Below are 27,864 nucleotides of genomic sequence, written 5' to 3'. Positions count from 1 at the left end.
TTTCAGAGATGCTGTTTCATATGTTCACCTTAAGTGTAAAACCAGTAGGCAGAGTATACAGATGGCACTTGTCTGATGTAATATATTTTATCTTTCTTCATTTTAAGCACAATCTTGTATTCTCTAAACACTATTTAAAAAAAAAAACTTTATTTCCCATTTGTTTGTGTGCATGCATATATATTGGGGGCCTGGGTATCTTAAATAACTTTGATTTACCTAACTTCCCTCCTCCTCCCCCACCCCCAGCCCTTTCTTTTCAGAAGATACCTTTAGACAATCACCATTCACCTCCAATTCAAAAGACTTGCTGCCCAGTGAATCTGTGCTTCACGGAAGAATATCAGCTCCAGGTATGGAAAGACTGTCGCTTTTGCTTCTCCTATTGGTTGCTTGAAAATTACTTTTCTGAAATGCGTGGATTTTCAGATATGTTCAGCTCATAGGTTCAAGGTATTCATATGAAGCTTGGTTTTTGAAAAGAGGGAGAAACTCAATTTAAATAGCCACAAAAGTTTGTTAAAAGAAAATGCAGACGGTAATAAGGCTATTCTTTTTTGCTGCAGGAGCTTATTGTTCTTGACCAGCTGATGCTTCATTCGTAGAGTGAATTCCTTTGAAAGAGCGAAGTATAACCTGGAAATAATCTGCTGTCAACGTTGTCAGTATTTTAGGCAGGCAACCGGGAAGATAGACGAGGGCGAGGGCAAGACTGCTAATCGCAGACAGGGAAGGTCATGACCCCAGGGGAGTGTGGGCCACCACAAAGACCTCTTTGGTTTCCATGGCAGCAACACAGCTTGTTAAGATGGTCTTGTCACCCAGATATCTACTCTCTTCTTAAAGGATCTGCATAGATCCGTCTCCCTCTCCCTTTTGCCACCTCAGCATCAGTGCCCAATTTCCTTTTTCATTGCCCCCTTCCATAGCAGAAGGAAAGATGTGCTTGCTCTCCTCTTACCAACAAGCTGGCAATCCCTCAGGGCTTCTGTGTGCCCTCTTAGGGTTGTCATGAAATGAGAACGTTTGAGAACCCCTGTCCTGGATCCCGCCCTCCCTACCCACTCCCCGTCACCATCCCAACACCAGACCAACAGCCAGGAAACTTTCAGCTCCCAGAAACTGAGAGAATTGCAGAAGCTCTCGGTGGCCTCTGCACCCATCCATTTGTCCAGGAGAAACACACAAGGCCGTGTGTTTGCAGAAAGGGCTCACAGTCCAGGGTGGTTGGCTGGGAATTCCCACAAGAGTAAAGTCCAGGGTCCCCCTCACATGCAAGGAACCCATGTCATGGATGCAGACGGCTGCAGAGCTGAGCGTTTTTCGTTTCAGAAAGAGCCGAGTTGCATCTTCTGAGACACTGGCTTGTGGTTGTTGGAAGTGGTTCGTGACAAACCATGGGGAAGAAGCCACTCTTTGTCATTCTTTAGTCTTGTGGTGGCAGATCTATTTCTCCTCATCTCCAAAGGGTCCTGGTACCTGCAGGCTTGTTAGCCTCTCAGGGCTATTCAAACGCCATAAATAACATGCTTACACAAAAACATATTACGTAATACCTGGTTCTAGAGGTGGAAAGAAATTCTGCTTAGTTGATGTCTTCATTCTCAAACAGGGGCTATTTGAACTACTGTTTACTTCCCACAGTGTCATTTTGAATAGCTATCTCCCCGGTCCCCAAATTATCACCCTGCTGTTAAGTTGATGGATTGTGACTTTCTAATGTCAAAATAACTGCCTAGGAATTGCCTGTCAGAGTGCTGTGACCCATACAGCTAGCATCCTGTGATGTATATACAAGCCCTGCATTGCTGGCTGAACGTTTGGCTTGGCTATATTTTAAGAAGGGTTTATTAGTCAAGTTACAGCTCGACCTCAAAGAGTAATATGTTTAACTGTGTGTGCTGTGTTGAGGGGGGAGTGGAGAGCTTCCTGTGATTTGCTTGACAGACTTTTATTACAAATTAGATAAACTCTCACACTTTAAAAAAGTTAACTCTTATTTTGAGGGGAAGAATCAGCAAAACTTGGGTTTTAAAAATGCAAATCCACATTCTGAGGGATAGCCCATCTCTGCTCTTGAAAGAGACTTTCTTTAGGCAGAGGATAAGCAAAATAACTATATTTAAATTTTGCCAAAACAGACCATTAAAAGTGGGCCTTTTGTAAAATATGCTGTAGAAATGGAGTTAAAATTAAGAAAATTAAAAATGGTAAAGACAGCCTGGTGACCACAAAGTTCTCAGTATCTGCTTTGAATGATATGCTTTGCTTCATATGAGGTATGTGTCTTATCTCTTTGAAGATGTGCTTTGTAAGAAAAGACCTTGATAATTTGGACTAATTGTAGAGAAAACCAATCTAAACAAAGGATTTTGCAGTATGGAGACTTTTCAAGAAAACGTGTCTTTGACATCTGGACAGTGATAAACGGCCATTGTATGCTGCCTACTTGAGCTCCCCAATCCCTTACCCACAGTTCTGAAATGAACAATTTTTTGAATAAGTTGCTTGGTGGCAAAACCTAATGGAAAGCTATTTATAGCCTTTATGTATTATGCCAAGGGTGAAATTCATACATTTTGTTGCAGAAATATCAATGTGCTTGATGATGAAGGCCCAGTGGAGTGTAACATAAAATCATGTCTTATGTACCACATTATCACCCAGAAATCAGAAGAAGTGTGAATCCCAAAATGTGTCAGACCTCAGAGGTCTCAGATAAATATGATAAACCTACGTTTATTCTGGGACTTCGATAAGTGCAGTGCTGGGAACAAAGAAATTTTGAAGCTACAGTTAAAGATCTTAAGATTCTAGGGTATAAGAAGCATGAATTCCTGTAGAAAATAGAAGGAGTTGCCCAGTGGAGATGCTCTAGTACCAGGATAACGTTGTTAATGACGGCCTGTTGTTGTTTTGGTTCAGTCGGTCACTTGTGTCCGGCTCTGCAGTCCCATGGACTGTAGCACGCCAGGCTTCCCTGTCCTTCACTATCACCCTGAGTTTGCTCAAACTCATATCCATAGAGTCAATGAAGCCATCCAACCATCTCATCCTCTGTTGCCCCCTTCTACCCTCTATCTTTCCCAGCATCAGGGTCTTAAGGGCTGTTCACATCACGTGGTCAAAGTATTGGCGCTTCGGCTTCAGCATCAGTCCTTCCAATGAATATTCAGGGTTGATTTCCTTTAGGATGGACTGGTTTGCTCTCCTTGCAGTCCAAAGGACCCTCAAGAGTCTAATGAAGGCCTGGATTTGAGAAAGGAAAGAGGGGGATAGGACAGGCAGGCAACAAGCTAGTCGACTAGTTTGAAGACTGGTTAGCTTTGTTGTAAGTGTGTTGAATTAAGGACTGATGGTGACTGAGCAGAAATGGGGAAGCCAGAAAGGAGAAAGCCTGCTTTAGTGACTAGGCAGAAGATCATTGGTTGCTAGTATATAAATAAGAGCCTCGGCATCCTTAGACACCTTCTCTTGGGTAATTTAAACGTCACCATTAAAATATTATTTCTCTTCTTTCTTTACTTAGCAAACTTCTCGCCACAGATCATGCAAAGATAAACGTCAGCCTGGAGAATGATCTCAGATTCTCAATTAGTGGAGACCATAATTAATGAGGTTTAATGTGCCTAGTCCAGATCCAAGAAAGCCCTTTGCAAATGCTGAAACCCCCTGGCTTTCACTCAACAATATATATTGGCATGTATCTAGATACCTCTATCAATGGAATGAAAAGGCGTCTCCCAGACGCCTTTGGAGTGAGACCACGGGGCAGGGGAGTGTATCGCAAGAGAGGATCATTTAAGGTCTGGAGCTCCAGGCCGAAGGGGTGCAAGCAGTAAGTGGTGATTGTGCTTCAGCCCCGTGGAGAACGAAGCAAGCAGTGTGGGAGAAAGCAAAGTGGGGAGAGATGGTAGCACCGTGGATCGTGGGGAACTCGAGAATAGCGCAGTTAACTAGGCATTTGCCTCCGGCAGATGGTCTCTGAGACACACAGCTGCCACCATCCCAGAGAAATAGAATAAACACAGAGCTGCATGGTGTCCTGGCCCTGGTTGTTGCCACTATTTCTAGACTGACTTTCCTGAGAACCGAAGAATGCTCACGAGCCAAGACCTAACATTTTTACTTGCTGCGAACATCTTAGGCAGAGGTAACACCAGGAATCCGTAATAAAACAATAAGTTAAAAGCTGCTGTCCCCTTCTGCTGGAGGGATGGGAGGACAAAATATCTTCCTGAAGGCTGTGAATAGATGACTGAGTCCACCCTGGGCAGTGCTGTGGCTGATGGGGATTATACAAAAGAGATAAAAGAGATTTCCGATTGTGACGGAGATAAAATTACAGACTGTGCATAATTTAATGGACTTTGTCTAATTGTTAGTTGTCTCACTTTGTAAAAGATTTACAGTAATAGAGGAAAGATTCTGAGGTCCGGGGTTGGGGGTGCGGGCATGAAAGGCAGATCTGTTTAAGGAGTAGCCCCAGAACCACTGTACCTGCGGCTCTGTCTGCTTTCCCATCCTCTTTCTGAAGCAAAGGCTATTAGAAGGATTTACATCCCAGCACTGCTTTTCAGCAATGTGGAGCTTCAGTTCTGTTTTATTATGGTTTTGAGTCACAGTATGCGTGCTGTGTATTAAGCCACAAAACAAAAACACAAGCAGAGTGGGTGCAAAGGAAAATGCAGGTCTCCATGGGATTCTTGCACTGTGTTAGGGGTCGCCGATGCTTCTGTGTGTTATTTCGAGTGGAGCTTGGAGTCAGACACTGCAAAACATATCAGCAATTGTATTTGTCAATCCCTTCCCCCACCATTTGCTAACTTCCCTTTGAAAAAAGAAACTCTTTTTTTCTGGTTATTGGTTATGTCATCCAAACAAGCAGTAAAGAACACGGGCAAATCTAGTTCAAGACTGGATATGCCAGTCAGGTTTGATGTTAAATAAAAAGATGGATTTGGAATGGTCTGCCTTGTCCCCCGGCCAATTCTTGATCCATTTTCCTCTTTCTGTTCTGCTCATCAATCTAATACAAGTTGTACCGTGTCATATGTAATTTTCTGAAATCTAAATTAATGGTGCCTTGCATTAGAATGCCACCAGCAACTAAGTGATGGCCTGCCATGCTGCTGGCCAGATAGGAAGGACCTCTCAGGGAGTGGGTTAAAAGATACGTATGTTAAGATTTCCTAACTCCTTTCTCGAGAGAGAGACATACCAAGCTTTTCTGGATTACAGCAAAGTGTTTTCTTCAATCCCTTTTCAAACAAAGCAGATTCTTTTAAAATTCACACTAAGTCATGGACAAACAGTAGAACATGGGGTGTTGTTGGTGTGTATCATTTTGTGGCTTAAGCTCCTTTTTTATTAAACAAATTTGTCCTGTACAGGGGAAGAAGATAATGGTTAATCAAGGACCTGCTAAATTGTCAGGCCCAGGATCTGTGTCATCTCATTTAATTTTGAAAACAACCCATTGAGATATAGGCATGGTGCGCTCAGCCGTGTCTGACTCTCAGTGACCGCATGGACTGTAGCCCACCAGGCTCCTCCGTCTATGGGATTCTCCAGGCAAGAATACTGGAGAGGGTTGCCATTCCCTTCTCTGGGAGATCTTCCCAACCCAGGGATCGAATCTGCGTCTCCTGTGTCTCCTGTATTGGCAGGCAGATTCTTTACAACCACACTACTTGGGAATCCCTGAGACGCAGGAATTAAGCTGAACTTACAGATAAGTAAATGGAGGTTCAGAGAGATTTCATACCATTCCTCCTGTTTTATTGAGATGTAATTGACAGGTTAAGATGCACAACCTAATGATTTTATATATATGTGTCTGTATATATATATATATATATATATATTGCAGAATGAACCCCACAATAAGCCTAGTTAACAGCCATCACTTCATTGTTACAAACTGTTTTTCTTGTGACTGAGAACCTTCCAAATATGCAATACAGTATTGCTAACTGCAGTCACCATGTTGTACAGTACATCCCCAGAACCTGTTTATCTTACAACTGGAAGTTTGTACCTTTTGCGGAGAGATTATGGGTTTTGTGGGTTCAGCTCTAGGCCACCACAATAAAGCAGATAGCACCTTAAGGTGAGTCACACACATTTTTTGGTTTCTCGGTGTATATAAAAGTTACATTTATACCGTGCTGTAGTCTATTAAATATGCAGTAGCATTATTTCTAAAAGATAGTATGAGGGTAGTGGTGGTTTAGTTGCTAAGCTGTGTCCAGCTCCTTGTGACCCCATAGACTGAGGCCACTAGGCTCCTCTGTCCTTGGGATTCTCCAGGCAAGAATACTAGAGTGGGTTGCCATTTCCTCCTCCAGGGAACCTTTCCAACCCAGGGATCAAACCTGAGTCTCCTGCACTGGCAGGTGGATTCTTTACTGTCTGAGCCACTAGAGAAACCATTAAAAAAAGAAACAAACAAAAAAAACAGTATACATACCTTATTTAAAAGATTATTGCTAAAAAATGCTATCATGTGACAATGCAAAGTTGCCACAAACCTTCAATTTGTTTTAAAAAAAAAACTGGAATCTGTGAAGCACAATAAAGCGAGATATACCTGTAATTATCTGTTCAAGGTCATCCAGTTGGTGAGCGGCAGCCCCAGAACTCCACGGTGCATCTTCTCCCTTGCTGCCCTGTCAGTCTGCCTCCTAAGTCAGATAACACGTCCCCAGCAGTGAGCACAGGAGCACGCCTCTCCGGTGTTTGCCCACACACACTCCCAGTTGACACGTGAAGGATGGCCCTCTTTTAGTCAGGAATAAAAAGTGGTCCTTTAAATAAGATACTTCAAAGCAGTGACAAGATAAGAATGTACTGTTTGTTACTATGATTCTAATTTTGTCCTCTTCTCTTCCACTTCTTTTCTTTCTTGCTTTAATACTTTGGTAATCAGTATCACTTGAAGTGTTTCTTTTGGTCAAGAAACGTAAAGAAACAATATTTCTTTTCAGTAATCTTTCATGGATGGTCTGAGCTATAGGAAATAGTTTTGTGAAACTGGGTTAAAACCTTCTGGTTAAATAAAACACAAAACTGAAATGAGTTGTGATCTGGTCAGGGATGCAAAAGAAAAAGTTCTCAACTGGGAATCAGAATCCTAACTAAGGTTCCAGTAGAAAGAGAATATAGGAGCTTCAAGCTTCTTTCACGTCTCCCTTTTTTTTTTTTTTCCCCCTCAAAAATCCTGCCACCTGCAGTGGAACTGTAACTTCAGCTCAGGTTCCTTTATTTTTCTTTGTAGAGCCAAAACTATATGCTGGTCCAGGGGAACATCAGTCTAGTCAACTAGAAATTCTACCACTTCTGCTAAGAGTTGGGGAAGGAACAAGTGTTTGAACATAATTGTTGAAAGACAGTATTGGGGGTGGTAGTGACTGAGAAGGGGGCACAAGAGGAGCTTCTGGGAAGCTGGTTGTTTTATTTCTTGATCTGACTGCTGTTTACATGATAGGTAGTTTTGTGAAAATTCATCAGGCTGTGTACTTATGACTATGTCTGCGTGTGTTAGGGCTAACTGGCTTATTCACAAATAGATGGGTCTCGATGCCATGTGGCCACCTCCACACCATCAGTAGGAATGTGCCTTCACTTCAGAGACATGAAAGTGATGATGATGCCAGCTGCCTTCAATCAGACCACTTTTAGTTTATAGGAATATCTCTATTTGTCGCATAAAATGTTTCAAGGTGGGAAACTGTTCTGTGGGGCTTATAGAATCTCATTGATGTACTTCCGATGAGCTACGTAGTCTGTCCAGCTGTTTACTAGAAGGAGAAGTTTTCATTGTTATGGAACTTCCTGATCCAGATAACCTTGCCTGTGTGCTAAGTTGCTTCAGTCGTGTCTGACTCTTTGCGAGTCTATGGACTGTAGCCCACCAGGGTCCTCTGTCCATGGGATTCTCCAGGCAAGAATACTGGAGTGGATTGCCATTCCCTCTCCACAGGATCTTCCTGACCCAGGGTTCGAACCCACATCTCTTACATCTCCTACATTGGCAGGCAGGTTCTTTACCACTAGCACCACCTGGGAAGTCTAGATTTTTGAGACTAAAAACAATGTGCTCACACTTAGCCCCATTTGCCCCTCACTAGCCTAGTTTGGTCTTGGGAGAAGGCAATGGCACCCCACTCCAGTACTCTTGCCTGGAAACTCCCATGGATGGAGGAGCCTGGTAGGCTACAGTCCATGGGGTTGCTAAGAGTCGGACACGACTGAGCGACTTCACTTTCACTTTTCACTTTCATGCATTGGAGAAGGAAATGGCAACCCACTCCAGTGTTCTTGCCTGGAGAATCCCAGGGATGGGGGAGCCTGGTGGGCTGCCGTCTATGGGGTCGCACAGAGTCGGACACGACTGAAGCGACTTAGCAGCCTAATTTGGACTTAGAGTGTAGATGAATTCCAAAGAGGAGGTGTTGACTCCACTGAAATTTTTTTTGCAGTGAAAGGTCTTGCTTTAACCACAGTCAGCTGTGTGTCCAAGGTAATCTTCTCAAAAATATAACTAATCAATCTCAGCAGACCAGCAGTTGTGGTATTCACATATGAAGGGGAGGCTCCCTTTTTTTGAGGGGGGTAACCTTTTCAAAGGAAAAATTTATTTCCAGCTTCAGTGCCTCACCTGAGCTGTGTATGGAAGCCACAAAGACAGAGGGGGAAAAGAAAACAACACTGTGGTTTTTGGGCCAAATCCCTTTATCTTTGCCCAGATGGCACTAGGGTTGAGTCACTTGGTATTGAAGACAATCATCAACACTTTTGTGTTTGTACTTTGTGGGAAATGGTGACATACAAAAGCCCTTTTAAAACCCAGTTTTCCGTTTTGTAAATGAGTTCATATATAAGGGATAGCATACAACATTTATCTTTCTCTGTATGACCTACTTCACTTAGCATGATAATCTCTAGGTCTATCCATATTGCTGCCAATGGCATTCTTTCTTTCTTTTTTTTTTTAATGACTAATTAAACAAGCTTGTGGTTACCAGGGAAGGAAGGGGCAGGAGGGATAAATTAGGAGTTTGGGATTAGCAGAAACTAACTACTGTATATAAAACAGATAAACAACGAGGACTCACTGTATAGCACAGGGAACTATATTCAATATCTTATAATAAACTATTACAAGTTTATTACATGGCAAAGAAAAAAACCCAGTTTAAGAACTTTATTTCTCAGGTACAGCTTTTCCCCTGGGGCTGTGAACACTTTGGCCCTGGCCTCGTATCTTCCTGTGAGCAGAGCATAAAATTTTCTGCATGCCATTTATAAGACCGATGCAGTGCCCGTGGTTGTGTTTTTAGTTTTTGCAAAGACTATTGAGATGCTTGGAGAATGAATAGTGCTATAAAAGGTCAAATCCACGCATATGTGTAATGGACGATGGAGAGTATTTGTTTGAAAATTGCCATGTGGTGACCCTGGCTTCAGTTTGGGACGGGCTAATTCAATCTACAAGGCCTTTTCTGTATATACAATACGTTCTTCCATTCCTTTGCTATCAAAAATACATATTCTCATTTCATGCAATTTCTTCTTTGTGTTTATTCCTTTGCATGGCAGCAACTGCCCTCCAGTAACCAGGGTAGAAAAAAAGAAAAGCCATTCCACTTGCAAACTAGACTATCTATTTTTCATTTAAACTGATCCATCCTATATTCCCACATGCAGGCCAAATGGGGACCTCGCCGTGGTAAGAGACGCCCCCTTCCCCCCCACCCCACGTCATGCCACAGCCATTTCTCCACGCAGTTGTTGGAATGACAGTCAGGGCCTTTATTTGGGGGCCGTTCTCTCTGATGCAGTGTTTTTCCTTTAGCAGAGTTCTTACCATTTCTGTTCTCAATTTATCGTCCAGGAAAGAAAGGTGTGAGCTAGAAGAGGTATCAGAGAAGGCAATGGCACCCCACTCCAGTACTCTTGCCTGGAAATTCCATGGACTGAGGAGCCTGGTAGGCTGCAGTCCATGAGGTCACTAAGAGTCGGACACGACTGAGCGACTTCACTTTCACTTTTCACTTTCATGCATTGGAGAAGGAAATGGCAACCCACTCCAGTGTTCTTGCCTGGAGAATCCCAGGGACGGGGGAGCCTGGTGGGCTGCTGTCTATGGGGTCGCACAGAGTCAGACACGACTGAAGCGACTTAGCAGCAGCAGCAGAAGAGGTATGGGTAGTCTTTGCATTGGCCCCATGAAATCCAGGCCCCACAGCCTCACTCTCATGTTCTATTGAGACATCCCACATAGGGGTTCTTGCAAGTTCTTTAGACTCAACAGGTCCCCGGTTAAATGTATCGTTTTTCCTCCCCTCCATCCCTCCCCTCCCCAAATAATGAGAATGGATGAAAACCCTCTTCTCTGTCTTCTTTCCTAGCCTAGAGAGTAGCATCACCATCTTCCCATGGCACAAACCATGGGAGGTTTAAAGTTAAACACCATTTGTTCAGCTTCCTCCAGAAGCAGATCCTGACACAGATATTTGTGCAAGAATTTTTTTTTAAGGCAGCGAGACCAGGAGACCCTGGGAGAGGGATGTGGAAGCCAGTTGGAAAGGAAGATACCCAGCACCGGGTTCCTTCTCAGACAGGTTTCCTGGGTGGACCACCCGGAGATTCTTGTCCCGGGGGACTCTGGGAAGTTGTGGAGGACACACCTCAGGGATTTTTTGCCTGAGGGGCTGAGAGAGCTGGGATTCACACTGCTCCAGGGAGAGTCAGCTCCCCAGCACCCTGGTCTCAACCACACAGGAGGGCAGAGCAGACTCCCGGGGCCAGAGGAAGCCCCTCGGGTGCTGAAGTGGTGAAGCCTGGGTGATGGCGGGGAGGGGAGGAGGGAACGGCAGCATTTGCTGCATCATCTTCTGTTATTGCCTCGTCTCCATCCGCCATTTCCAGCCAGTTACCCTGCAGTGATTTTTCCTCCTCCATTTCTCCTAAACGAGTATTTTCCTTTCTATCCCAAATGCCAGTGACCTTGTTCACGTCTCCCATCATGAGTCCTCTGGGTTGCAGCGGTGGCCTCTGGTTGGTCTTCCTGTCCTCCCATCCTGCGGCCATAAGGCATATCTCTTCATATCTCTTCATCTCACTCTCCACCCTGCTGGCTTCCCATTGCTCTCAGGATAAAGTCTAACTGATACTTGCAAGTCTCTCCCTATAGGCTGTTTTTTTGTTTGTTTGTTTTTTAATAGTCTCAGAAGGGACTGGCGACCCACTCCAGTGCTCTTGCCTGGAAATCCCATGGACGGGGGAGCCTGGTGGGCTGCAGTCCATGGGGTCACTAGGAGTCGGACACGACTGAGTGACTTCACTTTCACGCATTGGAGAAGGAAATGGCAACCCTCTCCAGTGTTCTTGCCTGGAGAATCTCAGGGACGGGGAAGCTTGGTGGGCTGCCGTCTATGGGGTTGCACAGAGTCGGACACAACTGAGGCGACTTAGCAGCAGTAGCAGCAGCAGCAGCATTCTTTGGAAATCATTCCCTTCCACTCCAAAACTGGATTAGGTGCCACTCGGTTTCCTTGGATATTTAGAATTTCCTGTTTAATCATCAGCCTTCTACCCTTGGCAGTAAACTCCCTGGTGGGCATAGGCTGACCTGTTGACCACGACATCACCCAGAAGCCACCACCAAGTGTAACTGCTCATCAATCTTGGATGAAAGCATAGCACTGAAAAATTCTGTTGTTTGTAGAGACAGTGTTAAATGTTCTAAAGAGAAATCCAATAAGACTTTGATTATGACACAGATCTGTTTTTGGCTGTAGGTTAAAATGGACCCCTTTATAGATGTAAGGTGTGTGATATAGCCTTTTTTCAAATCTGTTTGGTTTCTCTTGCTAATGTGGGTGCCTACTCTGACATAATTCTCTTCTTAGAATTAAACGGTTAAGCTTGACAGGAGAAAGATTGTAGGGTCTTTGTGTTCCTTTTTTCACCTTAGATATAGATCTGACTGCCACTAAAGAAACTCGGGAGCAGCATTTCTGAGAGCAGAGAGTGGAAGATGGAGGTCCAAGAACACTCAATGGTTTGATGTGAAAGGCTAACACTGGAATTTATGTGAAACTCCAATACTGATTTTCATGTGTAATAATAAAATTTCCCAGGCATAAAATTCCCTATGTCATTAGTCTCACAAAGCTTGAAATTATTTCAAATAGAATTGTTGTCTCATCCATGTGCCAACTGCTTTATCAGATCAGCCTCTCTTTTCGAGTTAATTATTTTATTGAGAGACAGTGTTATATTTTGATTCAAATAAGGCAGAAGTTCATATAGGAGTCTCTCATTCATACTAATGGGAAACTGTGTGTGAAGTCAGATTTGAATTCAGGCCTGAAGCCCTTTGGAATGTGGGCAGCCCAAGGAAAGGAAATATATTTTTTTTCAAATTATTAAAAAGTGATCCATGGCTTTTTCCTCTTGCTTAGGAAATGTCCTGCAAGTTTTCTGATGTTTCCCCAATTGTTTCTTACACCTGAAGAGAGAAACAGTTTTCCACCGCTGTCAGGCTACAACCCTCCGTAGTCTTACACCTTCCTCCTCACCTTTGCAAAAATTAGCTGAGATGTGCCTCCCGGAGGTGGAGATGCCCCCACCCACCCACCCACCCACTTCCCCCTGCCACACACACACACAGCCGTTTCTGCCCTCAGTTACTTGTCTCCTCCTAGGCTTCCCTGGTGGTTCAGACAGTAAAGAATCTGCCTATAATGCAAGAGACCACTAGGTTCAATCCCTGGGTCAGGAAGACCCCCTGGAAAAGGAAATGGCTACCTACTCTAGTATTCTTGCCTGGAGAACTCCATGGACAGAAGATCGTAGTGGGCTCTAGTCCATGGGGTTGCAAAGAGTCAGACACAACTGATCAACTAAAACTTTTCCAATTTCTAGACAGTGTATTAAAAAGCAGAGACATTACTTTGCCAACAAAGGTCCACATAGTCAAAGCTCTGGTTTTTCCAATAGTCATGTATGGATGTGAGAGTTGGACCATAAAAAAGAATAAGCACCGAAGAATTGATGCTTTTGAACTGTGGTGTTGGAGAAGACTCTTGAGAGTCCCTTGGACTGCAAGGAGATCAAACCCCTCAATCCTAAAGGAAATCAATCCTGAATATTCATTGGAAGGATTGATGCTAAAGCTGAAGCTCCAATATTTTGGCTACCTGATGCGAAGATCTGACTCATTGGAAAAGACCCTAATACTGGGAAAGATCGAAGGCAGGAAGAGAAGGGGCTGACAGAGGAAGAGATGGTTGGATGGCATCATCGACTCAATGGACATGAGTTTAAGCAAGTTCCGGGTGATGGTGAAGGACAGGGAAGCCTGTGTGCCACAGTCCATGGGGTTGCAAAGAATTAGACATCATTGAGCAACTGAGCAACAGCAAAGTGCTTTGCATTCTGTCTCATCCCTATCTTTTCCTTCTCCTTTTCTATTGTGAGCCTCTGTGGAACTTACATGAGGCAAGTTTTACATTAAATAATCTACTAAACACATCAATAGGAAATGCATTCTCTATGTTAATAAGAAATGCATTTTCTATGTTACAGAGAAATACAGTGTTCCCTGTTATTTTACGAACTTGGACCCTGATGTGCCATTCTAAGACTTTCATCTACCAACAGACTTGAACAAGTAGCACTAAGGTATATGGACAAGGCTGTGCTTTTGGCATAAAGATCTGAAAACAAATCAGGTGTCCATAGGCAGAAAACTGGTGAAATTAACCATAGAATATTTGACGGAAAATGCCACAGCCATTAAAAAAGGATGAAGGAGATCTTTTAGAATTTAATTTGAAAAGATATCTAAGATACATTGTTAGATTTTTAAAAGCTAGCTACAGACAACATGATTGACACAGTCTCGTTTGTGTTTTTCTTAAGAAAAGACATGGTACACTTCATGTACACATAGTATGCGTGCATATGTGGACATAATCTCCCCACGTATGAACTCTGAACAGTGATGAATTACCACAAGGAGTGAAAATAACTGAGATTGGGAGAAGAGGGATAGTGAGAGGTGTGCTTTCATTTTTCAATTTATATCTTTTGTTCTATTTTTTAGCATTTATAATTTTTTAAAGTTAAAAAAAGTAAAGAGAGATACTTATGTATTCAAATCACTTTTTTTTTAAGAATTTATTGTTTACACATATGATGGCTTGGATCCCTAATACTGTCTCGATTAAATGAACTCAGAAAAATGCACATAAAGCAGTGATTCTTATCCATCTTTCCTTGGTGAACTCCCCTAGCAAGATGCCAGAGTTAATCGAGCGTTTCATACAATTCATGAGGATATAAATCGGGTTACAAATCTTCGTGCATACATGGTCTGTAAACATGTATGTGTATAGGGGAAAACTCAGAAAGGATAGATGTAGAAATGTTCATTGTCATCTCAGGGTTATTAAACTTTCAAATGACTTTTACTAATATTTTATGGACTTTTGCTTTTGCAGTAAGCATGCATTATTTTTATCATCAGACACATCATTTGAACAAAGGTGAATCTGTGTTGTTTGTTCTGGTACTGAACACTTGACGCCACTTGGAAGTTTCTATCGTGAAGATAATGCCTGGAGCTTTGGACGAGGCAATCAGTGTCAACAGAACCACATTTAAATGGGATCCCAGAAAAAAATGGTAGATCTACTGAAGTGAACAGAGATACTGTCAGCTGGAAGAGATGAAAATGTTGGGGAAAATCTTGTAAGGGATGTTTGGAACACAGAACCTATCTTAAGATGTCAGAGTACTTCAGACAAAGGGATGCCACCCAGTCTTGCCCTGATTGGCACCTTAGGCATTCATGATTTTCTCATCTTCTATGACATGTACCCTTGGGTACCTTCTTCCCGTCCAGGGCTTTCCAGTCAAAATGACTCATCCGTCTCAAGATTTGAGTTTCCTGCCTTAAGTATCCAGAGATGAGTCCTTCTGATGAGTTGCTACTCTTTTAACTTGAATGGAATTAGGCTTAGGGATGTTTAGTTAGAATATTCATGAATGGATGAGTCCCAGGAAAGGGAATGGTGAGGTTATCAAGGAAATGAGCTCTATAATAGGAATGGGAAACAGAATAATTAGGGAGTCAGGTAGCCCAGGGGTAGAATGATTTAAAAAAATAAAAAAGACTAGGTCCAAATTCTGGTTGTCAATCTTTGCTAGAGTATGGAGGCAGGAATTAATGGGTTATGTGGATTTTAGGTAACTATTTTGTCTTAAAGGCAAGATGACTCATACAAATTACTTTTTTTGCTCACTAATTTTGTATGTACTGTGTAGGTACTTGCCAAAAGAAAAGCAGGGGAAAATTTTACTCAGGAAAAAAAAAAGTGTACTCTTGCAAATGCTTTTAACATGTAGGCATGCTTTCGGTATGTGAAAGTTATTTTTGACACTATTTTTGGCCAAATTGTTTTTCATTTTTATGAAAAATGTTAATTTTTAAAGCACTCCGGTCTATCTCCCAACTGTTACTTTTATCACTCGAAAATGTGGTATTTTAAAAATATCATCGCTGGTGTCATACTAAGACTTGCCTTGGATTACAAGCCTTTCATAGTAATTAATGTCTTTTTTTTTTAAGGCATTTGGACATGAAAAAGGAATAAAATGAAAGTTCACCAAAATGTTCATAGCAGTTGTCTTTGGGTAATGATGGGAACTGTCATGGTTTGGGGTTTTTTTCCCCCATTTGTCTGTGTTCTTCTAGTTTTCTATAATGAGCATGGAACGCTTATTAAAAAAATCAAATTTATTAGAGTGAGTAAGTTGTTAAGGGAGGAAGGTAAGATTCATAATGCTTTGAGCTGCATCATAATATTCTCATGGTTGCATACAAAGTTCCCAAACATCTCGTGTTACAATGAACAAATACTGGCAGAGTCATTTCAAAAATTTTAAGTTACATATCCTGTAAGTTATTAACAAAGAACTATAAAATCTTCCTTATGAAATAGAAATATGGCCATAGTCTTTATATGTACATATTTCAGTTTGGCTACATACTAAGCTCACTTAAGGAATGACTGGAAGTTTGAGGCTGGTTACTTATTTTTAACTGTGCAAGGGAGGTTAATGAATTAAATTTATCTTAGAGCACCAGCTGTTGGAGCAGTCTTATTCAACTGGGTTGTTGAAAATAGTGTGTAATGGAATGGCCCTGTATTCTATTACATTCACTATTGGTCCCTAAGTAAATATCTAATATCTAAGTAAATAGTATTTTACTTATATCTAAATAAATATAAGTGACGTCGCTCAGTCGTGTCCGACTCTTTGCGACCCCATGGACTGTAGCCCACCAGGCTCCTCTGTCCATGGGTTTCTCCAGGCAAGAATACTGGAGTGGGTTGCTATTTCCTTCTCCAGTGGAATCTTCCTGACCCAGGGATCGAACCCAGGTCTCCTGCATTGCAGGCAGACACTTTAACCTCTGAGCCACCAGGGAAGAGGGTATCATTCACTTAGATATAATTAATAAAATAATAGCTGCTGATGGAGAATGTTTTCAGTAGTTTTATCAAGGAGTAGAATGAACATTCACATTGTTGTTGCATCTATTTAGTTTCCCAACAGAAGAGGTCAATTAGAAAAACAATTTTTGTGGCTACAGACAGATTCACCAGCCCTTAGATTATTTTCATTCTTCTCCATCAGTGTCAGAGGACGCTGAGATGCTATGAAATGGGGATTAAATATAAAAGGGCCTGAGTAGCATTAAGTATTTGATGAGCATCTGAGAAGCTATTAGGAGTTTTATGTACCCCTCAGGTGAGAAGAAAGTTTATTCATTCAACAAACACTTATGGAGCAGCTGTGATACACTGAGTACTTGTTTAGGTCCAGAGAATAGCAGTGAACAGAACAAGGTCCCTGTCATTATGGGGTTTACATTCTAGAGAGAGAAACAGGTCATACACAAATGATTATATACACTCACATATATAATAGCATTATTAAAATGTGTAACATATTTTATGGAATATATAATTTTCTTTCTATACTATTGAATAACATCTTGAAAAAACTAAACTGTTAGGTAAGGGGGGTTGGGAAGAGGCCATCAAAGGTAGGATGGTCAGAGAAAGTTCCCCCTAAGAAGGTACAGTTCTGGGTAAAGGGATCAGTTGCTACAAGGCCCTGAGGTGAGGTTGGGCTTGGCTCCAGGAAGGGGCAGCAGGAAGAGAGGCGGCTGGAGGGGCGGCAGGGGGAGAGCCTACAGAGCTTGGAGGAGACTCACTAGGGCTGGGCCTTTCCTGCAAGTATCTCGGGAACCACGGGAATGTTTTGAGCCGAGAAATGCAGAATCTCACTTCCATTTTAAAAAGTTAATCTGACTCACTCTTGTTTAATCTTTAAAGGCTTAATAAAGTCCCCTGAAAGGCTTAATGGAAACAGAGAGGCCCTGAATAATGATAGGAGAGTCAGAGAAAGTTAATTTGCTGGGTATCCTTTTGGATGAAGTCTGTGCACATCGCTGTTATAATTAATTAGTGGTGCTGAGCGTTGCCCAATATTTATCTCATTTAATTTTTCTTACTATTAAGTTATGAAAGAGGGATTATATCTCACTGGGAACTGTACTTAATATTTTGTAATAACCTGTAAGGAAAAGAATCTTGGAAAGAATATGTGTGTGTGTGTGTGTGTGTGTGTGTGAGAGAGAGAGAGATACAGATGCACGCACATGGATAAAACCGAGTCACTGTACTGTATACCTGAAACTAACATGATACTGTAAATCAACTATACTTCAATAAAAAGTAATAATTAAAATTTTAAATGTTAATATAAAAAATAAAAAAGAGGGTTAATATTTTGTTTTATTGTACCTAGTTCAATTTTTTTTTCCTTAATCAGTTAAAAATGACTATCAAGATAGCAAACTGAGTATTTATGGAGAAAAGTCTACAAAATTCAATAATAAAAAAGCTTGGAAAGTTACAGACTTTGAAACCATAATTTTTAAAACAAAATGACAAGACAAATCTATTATTTAGATTTTTGTATTATTTAGAATTCATTGTAGACAAGAGAGTGCCTTCATACATCCAAGAATTTCTCCAGCATTATTCATAAAGAGCTATGTCAGGGAACTATGAATTCACCAATAAAACTGCAAATTACTCTAACAGACGCTCACAAAGCATGCCTAGAGGCTATTGTATATGCGTTTTTTGCCAGTTCTGCCATTGGAGACCTGATTTACAGTCGTAAAACCGCTAATGATGGCTCTTTCCAAATGTTATACCAAATTATATTGTGTAAAACAATGACATCCGTTATTTACCACGGAACGGCTAAATATCTGTTCCCTACATGCATTGGTGGTGGTGGCGTAGTCACTAAGTCGTGTCTGCCTCTTGTGACCGCGTGGACTGTAGCCCCCCAGGCTCCTCCGTCCATGGGATTCTCCAGGCAAGAATACTGGAGTGGGCTGCCAGTCCCTTCTCCAGGGGATCTTCCCAACCCAGGAATTAAACCTGGGTCTCCTGCATTGCAGGCAGATTCTTTACTGACTGAGCTATGAGGGAAGCCAATCTACGTGCATTACTGATGATCAGAAGAGGTCATATGTGCTTAGACATAATATGATTTTTTTTTTTTTGGAAAATTTTGTTTATCTCTTTTGCTGCATCTGATCTTAGTTGCAGTAGGTGGGATTTTAAGTTGCTCTTTGTTGAGGTGCTCGGGCTGTCTAATAGTGCAACTCTGACTCTGTAGTTTTGGCATGCAAGCTTAGTTACCCCATGGCATGTGGGATCTTAGTTCCCCAACCAGGGATCGAACCCGCGTCCCCAGCATTGGCAGACAGATTCTTCACCACTGGATTACCAGGGGTGTGGTGGGGGAGGGTGCCTTTCCCCATTCATGGAAATAGCACTTAATAAGAAATTTATTAGACATACAACCAAGTACTAACCCATCAAAAACTCAGGTTCAAGATGACCTTCCAGCTAAATATGTACCTCTGCCCCCTGATTTCCAACAATCCTCAGTTGCTGAAATCCCCTTTTAACAATATTTTAGTGTCATCCGTAATATCTTAGGAAATGGAGATTTTTCATAGACTTTTCAAGACTCGCATACTGTAAATACATTGGCTAAATTTTTGTTTTAAGTTCTTTCCAGCCACCAGAATAAAGCAGGGGGTTCTCTAGATTAGACCTGTTACCATATCATTTTTCAGCCAAGCCATTCAGAGCCCGTTTGCTGAGATAGGGAATGAGATAATATGACTCAGTGATAAAGAAGCAGCCCATTCCTTGCTGGCAAGCTGTTAGGTTGACTACTTAATATCAAGTTGGAGAGTGAGTCTGAATTAGTTTCCTGCAGGGGTGATGCAAGCTTCAGAATTCACTGGGGGAAGGGTTGGGGGTGGAAAAGGAGAAACCTTTATAAGCAGTCCATTTACATCCATTTTCACTTGTGAGTGAGTGTGTGTTCATTTTCTTTTGGTGTGTGAGAACAAAACTGGTCAAAAATCTCTAAAAGGGCCTTGCTATTTTGCTTTTCTTTAATGTTTTTTTAATTGAAGTATAGCTGTACCATATTAATGTGTAACTTACAGGTATACAGCACAGAGATTCACAAGTTTTAAAGGTTATATTCTGTTTATAGTTATTATAAAATATTGGGTATATTCCCTGTGTTTTATAATATATCTTTTTAAAATTTTTTATTTATTTTTAATTGAAGGATAATTGCCTTATAGTGTTGTGTTGGTTTCTGCCAGACATCAACATGTATCGGCTGTGGGTTAACCCATGTCCCCTCCCATGTGAACGTCCCTCCCACTTCCTCCCCATCAGGCCCCTCTAGGTTGTCTTGGTAGCTTATTTTATACCTAATAGTTTATGCCTCTTAATCCCCTCTCCACCTAGATTGCCCCTCCACTCTGCCACTGGTAACATCTGTGAGTCTGCTTCTTTTTTTGTTATATTCACTAGTTTGTTGTATTTTTTAGATTCCACATAAACGTTAAATCATACAGTATTTGTCTTTCTCTGTATAACTTGCAGACTTTGCTATTTTAAATAGAAATGTCCACTTAAGAGACTTTATAGTTAGAAAGTCCTTAATTGATTCATTGTTCCTAGCAATAGTGGCCTCTCTTCAGGGTAGCACATCATGTGTTAGAACAAAGAATAACAAAGAAAAATTAATTTGAGGAAATCTACGTCCGTTTTGAGAAACTGGGTTTTGTGTTGTGTTTTATTTTGGTATCAATAACCCGACAGGGATGTTCCTGTGTGCTTAGCACGGTGAAGGCAGTTAAGTCATTTTCATTTTACCAGGGAGCTGGGATAAACCTGTAGTAAGACCTTTGGGAAATCATTACTGGCTCAAGGTAAATGATACTGCTGACTCTATTACGGTCTTGGAATCTTGGGGAGTTGTATATACTGTTTCATAAGGATTCTTTGATCAACTGGAGGAACTTCTCTCTTCTCGGAAGATGAGGACAGAGAAGTCTCATAAGTCAGCTTGTACGGGTTGGCGTTCTCACGATGATGCTATTAACTCCTCTCAGATTAGGGCCATCGCACTTTCTAAAGCCTTTTGCAAACAGCTGGATTCCAGCATGACCGCCTTTATTTGCTCAATGGAAGAATGAGAGGGATCCCAATGCTACCCTGCCAGCAAAGAAGTGATTTTCTTACCCTCTTGAAGATGGTAACCAGCTTGGGCTCTTTCCCCCACCCCCAAATTGCTCAGATGGGTAATATGAAAAAGATTTTTAAATAAAGCATTTGGGGCTTTTTTATTTATCATTTTTGGTTGTGCTGGGTCTCTTGCTCCTTGGGCTTTTCTCTAGTTGTGGCAGCAGGGGCTGCTTGCTAGTTGCTGAGCGTGGACTTCTCGTTGTGGTGCCTCCTCTTGTTGCCGAGCACAGGCTCTAGGGCATGCCAGCTTGGCATGCCAGCTTCAGCAGCTTTGGGCTCCCAGGCTCTGAAGTGCAGTCTTAGAAGTTGTGACGCACAGGCTTAGTTGCCCCACGGCCTGGGTTCCTCCTGGGTCAGGGATTGAGCCTGTGTCTCCCACCTGCGTTGGCCAGTGGCCTCTTTACCACTGAGCCACCAGGGAAGCCCTCCAAACAGCGTTTAAAATCTGCACGAGGAGAAAGATAAGTTGCAGTCATTTTATGTAATGGTTTTGATAGACGTGGACTCTTAAAAATACCTTATCATAACAAAGTAGGTGAAACCACGTACTGAGTCGGTGACTTTCAAACTTTTGGACAAAAACCCAGGGTAAATTTCATGTGTTTGTGTATGTATATGTGTGTGTTAAATGACAGTGTAAAATATGGAGTGGTAGGTTGGTTAATGGATTAAGATAGGTAAATGAAACAGTCTTCACCATATATCGTGTCTGATCTTTTCTGCTGCTGCTGCTAAGTCGCTTCAGTCGTGTCCGACTCTGCAACCCCGTAGACGGCAGCCTACCAGGCTCCCCCGTCCCTGGGATTCTCCAGGCAAGAACACTGGAGTGGGTTGCCATCTCCTTCTCCAATGTGTGAAAGTAAAAAGTGAAAGTGAAGTCGCCCAGTTGTGTCCAACTCCCCGCGACCCCGTGGACTGCAGCCCACCAGGCCCTTCCGTCCATGGGAGTCTCCAGGCAAGAGTACTGGAGCGGGTCGCCATTGCCCTCTCCCTGATGTTTTCTAGTCTACCCTATTTTATTTCACCTTTAAAAAAAGGTGCTGCTTGAGCCCAGTTCATTTCATGATCAGCCAGGTCACACCCAGCAATCTAATCATCACTGGACTAACCGACAAGCGTACCTGGAGGGTAGGCTTTGAGTTCCCTGCTGGCAAACCCAAGAACTGTCAGCTTGGTGCCAACTGCTTTGGTCTTGACTCAGCAGGCTGGTTTGTGCCAAACGCTTTGCAGATCCAAACTCCCATCCTATTGAGATGATTGAATCACCCCTGAACCAGACCTCTGAAGCTGTGCCCCGCTGTACTAAAAACAAACAAAACAGAAGAGGAACCAAACCTTTCCCAGAGCGGTCTCGCACTATTGGGGTTTGTATCTCAAGAGGAACGAGAAAGTAATGATGTTTTACATCTGAGTGAATGTCATGGAAGAACAAATGTCTCTAAATTGCTTTCCAAATATTTAAAATAATGGTAAAGTGAACCCACATAGGAGGAAAAAGAAGAAAAAAATTAATTCTGCATTTAGCCATTAACTGAATTGAATCATTGCAATCTGAAACTAGTCTTCGGTTTTGCACCTTCTTGGGTGTAAGTAGCTTTGACAATGTCCAACCTTGATTCTTAGTCAGTGTATTAAACAGGGGTTGAATGAACCCCATCTTTCCAGTTTGTTGCTTCTAATTCCCATTTTCAAAAATAATCTCTTCCTATGAATAGAAGATCACCTTTCCTGCCTTTCCCCTCCACCATCCCCCTGCCCAGCACCACCACCAACATTAATGTTAATTTTAAAATGCTCAGATTGAAATAATCGAAGTTTTTCAGTTGCTGGAAATGATGGATTATAATAATCAGCTAAGCTTTTTAAAGCATGTGTATTAAAGGGAGAAAAAGATATGTCCTGGATTCTACCCACTCCAGGAATCAGCAAAGAGAGAATTCTCTCAATTTAACAAGGAAATTTCATCCCACCCTTGGGTTAGTACTTCTGCTGTGTTGATGACAATGAACATCAAATTGATTGGCTTCCCACGCCCTGACAATCATCAATTATGCCAAAGGTACTGGGTACCTTCCCAATGCGTGCAGTGATCTGAAAGAAATGTAAGGTGACAGCCTTTTCCTCACCTCACCCCCAAAGTCCCATCTCAGGAAGGTGACAGGCCAGATGTATTTTATTACAGTGTACTTATTCCCCACTCTCTTCAATGGGAAAGAGATTTTGAAGATATTATTTGCTTTGAATGAGTTGATCCCATGGAACATAAAATATTTCCATTTGTCATCTATTGTGTAGCACCGGGAACTATACTCAATATTTTGTAATAACCTATAAGGGAAAAGAATCTGAAAGAGAATAGATACAGGTATGTATATCTGAATCACTTTGCTGTACACCTGAAATTAACACAACATTGTAAATCAACTATACCCCAGTAAAAAATAAAATAAGTAGACTCATAATGCTAAGTAATGTGAAGGCTATCAGAGTAGAAGAACTTGCCTGATGGGGTTTAAAATGTTTACATATTTGAAGATAATGATTCTCACTTATTGCACATATGTAATATCCAAATGTCTGAAAATATAGTGCCAGAGATATAGAAAGGCTAAAGGAATTGAAAGTTTAATAGGGTAACGCTCTCTATTCTGAGAGGGTCAAATTTTCTTCTAACATTGGAGTTTATACAAAAGAATCCTATTCAGACCTGGAAGATTTTTTTTTAACTTCACATAGGCAATTATCTCCATCTTAACCTTGGATAGAGAAAGTTGGGCTAATAGTTCAATGTGCTTGGAATTATGCCTGTGACTTTTTTTTACTACCTTGTGAATTTTCTTCTTGAAAGCTCAGTTGACTTCTTAATTCAAAAAATAAGAATTGGCTCATGCTCCTTGCCCCCGGTAATCACCAGGGCACCACTCTCGTTGAAGATGTGTTAAGGACCTACCTGCCTGTGTTCCTGCTAGAATTTAAATAGTCACAGTCTGCTTCCTCAAAATCTGCAACGTAGGCAGGTTATATATGAGATGTATGGTTCTCAGCTGGGGGTGATTTGCCCCCTCGGGAGACATTTAGGAGCGTCTGGTGATATTTTTAATCGCCATGACTAGAGGCAGGTACCACTGGCACCTATTAGCTAGAAGCCAGGGATGCTATTAAATATCCTGCAACACACAGAACAGACCCAACAACAAAGAATTTTTCTGGGCCAGATGTCAATAGTGCTGAGCTTGAGAAATCCCACCTTAGGTGTTGGCAGGTGTATCTAAAGGGCATTTTGAAAACTGAAAGTCGTAGACCAGATATACCAATTAAATGGTACTGCTTCACCTGTGGATAAACACAGACCTCTGGAAATTTTTCAAGTTTCTAAGCTAGAGTTTTGTTATTTAATAGCTCCATTAACGCTTGTACTTGTTTCGTCATAAACGACTAGGCAATGGCGACACTATTTGAGTGCAACGTGGCCTGAAAGACAAGCGTCAAACGTGAACAGAGCCCTGCTCATGAAGTATTAAAATCCCAGGAAATGGAGAAGATGCATTATCCCCTGTAAAGCAGCTCTGTGTGTGTCCGTGCTCACGCGTGTCTGACTCTCTGCTGCTGTGAGACTCTACAGACTCTCATGGACTGTAACCTGCCAGGCTCTTCTGTCCATGCGATTCTCCAGGCAAGAATACTGGAGTGAGTTGCCATTTCCTACTCCAGGGTGTTTTTCCATCCCGGGGATCGAACCCGCATCTCTTTTGTCCTTTGCATCTTTAGCAACCTCACCACCTGGGAAGCCTAAATGATAAAAAAAAAAAAAATTACATATATTAGTTAGGATACAGTTTTGATGGCTATAAAAAATGCCAAAATAACAGTGGCTTAAATAAGGTAGAAGTGTATTTCTCTCTGCTATGGCAGCCAGAGTGTGAACCATCTGGGGCTGATGTGTTGGCCCCAGGGTACCCAGACTTTTCCTATCTTGTTCTACCAGCCTTAGCATACAACTTCCATGTTACCATCCAGGGCGGCTGCTCAGTCTCCCATCGTCATGTCCACAATCTGAACAGCAGGAAGGGAAGAAGGAAGTCCAGGGCATGGCCCTCATTTTAAGGGTATTACCTAAAGGTTGTGCATATCACTTCTGCTCATCCCACTGTCCAGAACCTGGTCACATGGCTATGTCTAGCTGTTAGGGATACTGACAGTGTTTTTTGGTCAGCAGACATGTGCCCAGCAAGACCTCAGGGGTTCCTTGATTAAGGAAGAAGAAAAGCATGCAGGTAAGAGGCCAGTAGCAGCCTCTGCCTCAAATGTCTTGTCTGTGGTTAATTTAAGGTCAAGGAGTCCGAAGACTGTTTAATAATTCCAGATGGCCTTTGGTCAGGACAGAGGGCACAGACTCTGATGATGTCCACAATGGTTTGTTGTTTCACTCTATTACGTTAATCCTAAATCACTCTTAGGGCATTTCTAGCTCAGAAGCTGATCCACCTGGGTTCAGATCTTAGTTCAAGCTTCCTTCCACTCTCTGTGCCTAGATTTCCTCCTTTGTAAATTGTTGATGGTAATAATATGTAACTTATAGGCTTATTCATCTTCTCGGTGGTGCTAGTGGTAAAGAATCTACCTGCCAGTGCAGGAGACATAAGAGACTCGAATTCCATCCCTGGGTTGGGAAGATCCCCTGGAGGAAGGGATCACTCCAATCTTCTTGACTGGAGATTTCCATGGACAGAGGAGCCTGGTGGGCTGCAGTCCTTAAGGTTGCAAAGGATCAGACATGACTGAAGCGACTTAGCACTCATAGGGTTGTGGTGAAGACTGGTGAAGTCATACACATGAGGCAGTCAGAACAGTGCCCACCAACGTGACCTACTAAGAGCTCTAAACATTGTTATCACTGTGGGGGACTCCTGTACTGATTTCTTATGCAATGATTTGAGCCTTAACTTATCAAACACATACATGTCTGTTGATTTCATTTGGTTTTGAAATCCCGATAAAGATTTGTTGCTTTGATCTAATTTTGAGTTGTAGCTCCCACTTCCAATAAAGTTATCAAAACGTGGGGTTTGATTTGAAATAAAAATAAAGCTAAATCAGGATTGATGTGAGCTTGAGCCAACTCATGAACCAGTGGATTGCCAGCACTTTATGTCCAAGTCAAGTTGGTAGACAAGCTAGAAATTCAGGCTAGACAACTGATGTTCCAGTTGCTTTTTTTTTTTAATTAATTTTTATTGGAGTATAGTTGCTTTGATCCAGCTGCTTTGTCAACTGCCTGTTGATTTCTCTACAGATATGAGATTTCTGCTTTGACCCAACAAATTTCATTAAACTCAATTCTTTCTTTACTCTTCAGTAAAGGAATTTAAGAAGCCATAGTGAAAACATTGCAGCTCAGAAGATCTACACATGAAAGTAATTGTTATCCTTTCTACAGTATTTCAGATTTTATTATCTTAGAGAAGATATCCTTCCCTGAATTCTGCACAGGTCACTAAAACTAAGGTTAGAACATTTTTAAAGCTGCAAATGTACCTGACCTACCTGTGGGTGTATTAGAGAAAATCCTGTGTGGGTGATCATATAGTTTGGCCCCCAAACCATAAATATCCTTTGTTAGGTCATTTCTTTTTACTAGTATAAATTTTGAAAGTAGGTTGATATTTTAACCTTTCCATGAAATGAATGAATTGCACATTACAGGGTATATTTTCTGTAGGTTGTAACATACTCTCATGTGAATATGAAGTTAGTGGGACAGCCATATTCCAGTAAACAAACCTTTTGTCTCGATTTTCTTCTCAAAGTCCCTTTGTTTCTTACAACAGAAGGTTTAATGGAGGACTTCCCTGGTGGCTCAGTGGTAAGAATTCACCTGCCAGTACAGGAGATGTGGGTTTGATCCCTGGACCAGGAAAATCTCACAGTCCTCGAAGCAACTAAGCCCACGCACCACAAACTGCCGAGCTTTTGTCTAGAGTCCGGGAGCTGCAACAACTATTGAGCCCACAGGCTACAAATACTGACGCCCAAGCGCCCTAGCGCGCATGCTCCACAGCAAGAAAAGCCACCGCGCTGAGAAGGCCAGGCGCCGCAACTAGCGAAAAGCCCATGCAGCAGCAAAGACCCAGCACAACCAAAACTAAAGGATCGTTTAGAATTTAATGGATGATTCTACCTCCATTTATTCTCAAACTCAGTGAAGGAGAATGATGGTGACTAATTATAGCAATACTTAACTGTTTCAGCCACCAAATGATAAAGAAAACAGTTTCACACCATCACATGGAAATGTAAGTTATTTAGACTGACCCATATCAAAACATTTCCTAGGCTGGCTAAAGCTTTAAATATTCGGATAGCATGTGGGTTTAACAGCCCTACAGTGAGACTTTCCAGAATAAATCATTTCCATTTCTGCTACAGGAGCTTGGATCTCTTAAAGATCAATATAGTGCAGTATAAGGCTTAAAAAATTATTCAGGACTGAAAGAAACAAGCCCTAGAAGAAAGCTCCCACTCTTTTTCTTTTTAAAATAAATACGGGAAACAGAAAATCATAGAAGGAACACGTGCGAATGCGGGCTACTAGTATTCCTGGCGGACAAGCTCCAGAGAAAAGGGGGACAATAACTTTTCCTGGGGTGCAGCATTTGTTGACGGGACTGGGAGAGGGCGGTTTCAGAAAGCTCGTGCAGGCCGCGAATCTCTTAAAGTTCAGGGACTTTACAAACCTCTCTGGCCAACTTGAAAGAAGCCTAAGACTCATGTGAGTGACCAGGTGAACCGTTGTAACTTGATAGGAAGATAATCCTCCGGCTATTATTATATCCAAGCGGTATATGGAATGACTGTAAAGGTCAAATGTGAAGCTTTCTGCAATAATTTTACCTAAAGGCAAAGAGTTTGCCTTTAAGAGCAGGATCTGTACTTTGTTCTGTGGGGTCTCTGTTATTTAGTACAGAGATAATAACCTGGCATATTCTCTCTTGAGCCATATATGGGTTGTTTGTGGGAGACTCTTCAAGACCTCTAATTTTCATTTTGAAACATTATATAACGGTTCCATTGATTAATAATTATTGCAAATGTCGTCCAAGAATTGTGTGACTCAGGGCTACTGCCCCTAAAAGAC

The 27,864-nt window shown here is 41.8% G+C and overlaps 1 protein-coding gene across 7 annotated transcripts in view; it reads left to right on the top strand.

Moving 5' to 3' along the window:
• The window catches only part of ZNF827 (zinc finger protein 827), a 192,280-nt gene that overhangs the window by 123,524 nt on the left and 40,892 nt on the right, over positions 1-27,864 (top strand). For all 7 annotated transcript variants that reach the window (XM_025268127.3, XM_006065714.4, XM_044930474.2 and 4 more), the window contains exon 8: positions 250-353. In XM_025268127.3, coding sequence (XP_025123912.2) covers positions 250-353 — 104 coding nt within the window. The remainder of the gene's footprint in view (positions 1-249; positions 354-27,864) is intronic.

This window comes from Bubalus bubalis, chromosome 17, assembly GCF_019923935.1.
Source record: "Bubalus bubalis isolate 160015118507 breed Murrah chromosome 17, NDDB_SH_1, whole genome shotgun sequence".
Taxonomy (NCBI): Eukaryota; Metazoa; Chordata; class Mammalia; order Artiodactyla; family Bovidae; genus Bubalus; species Bubalus bubalis.
The sequence above is the reverse complement of the archived record's forward strand: the minus strand, read 5'-3'. Positions and strand labels throughout refer to the sequence as shown.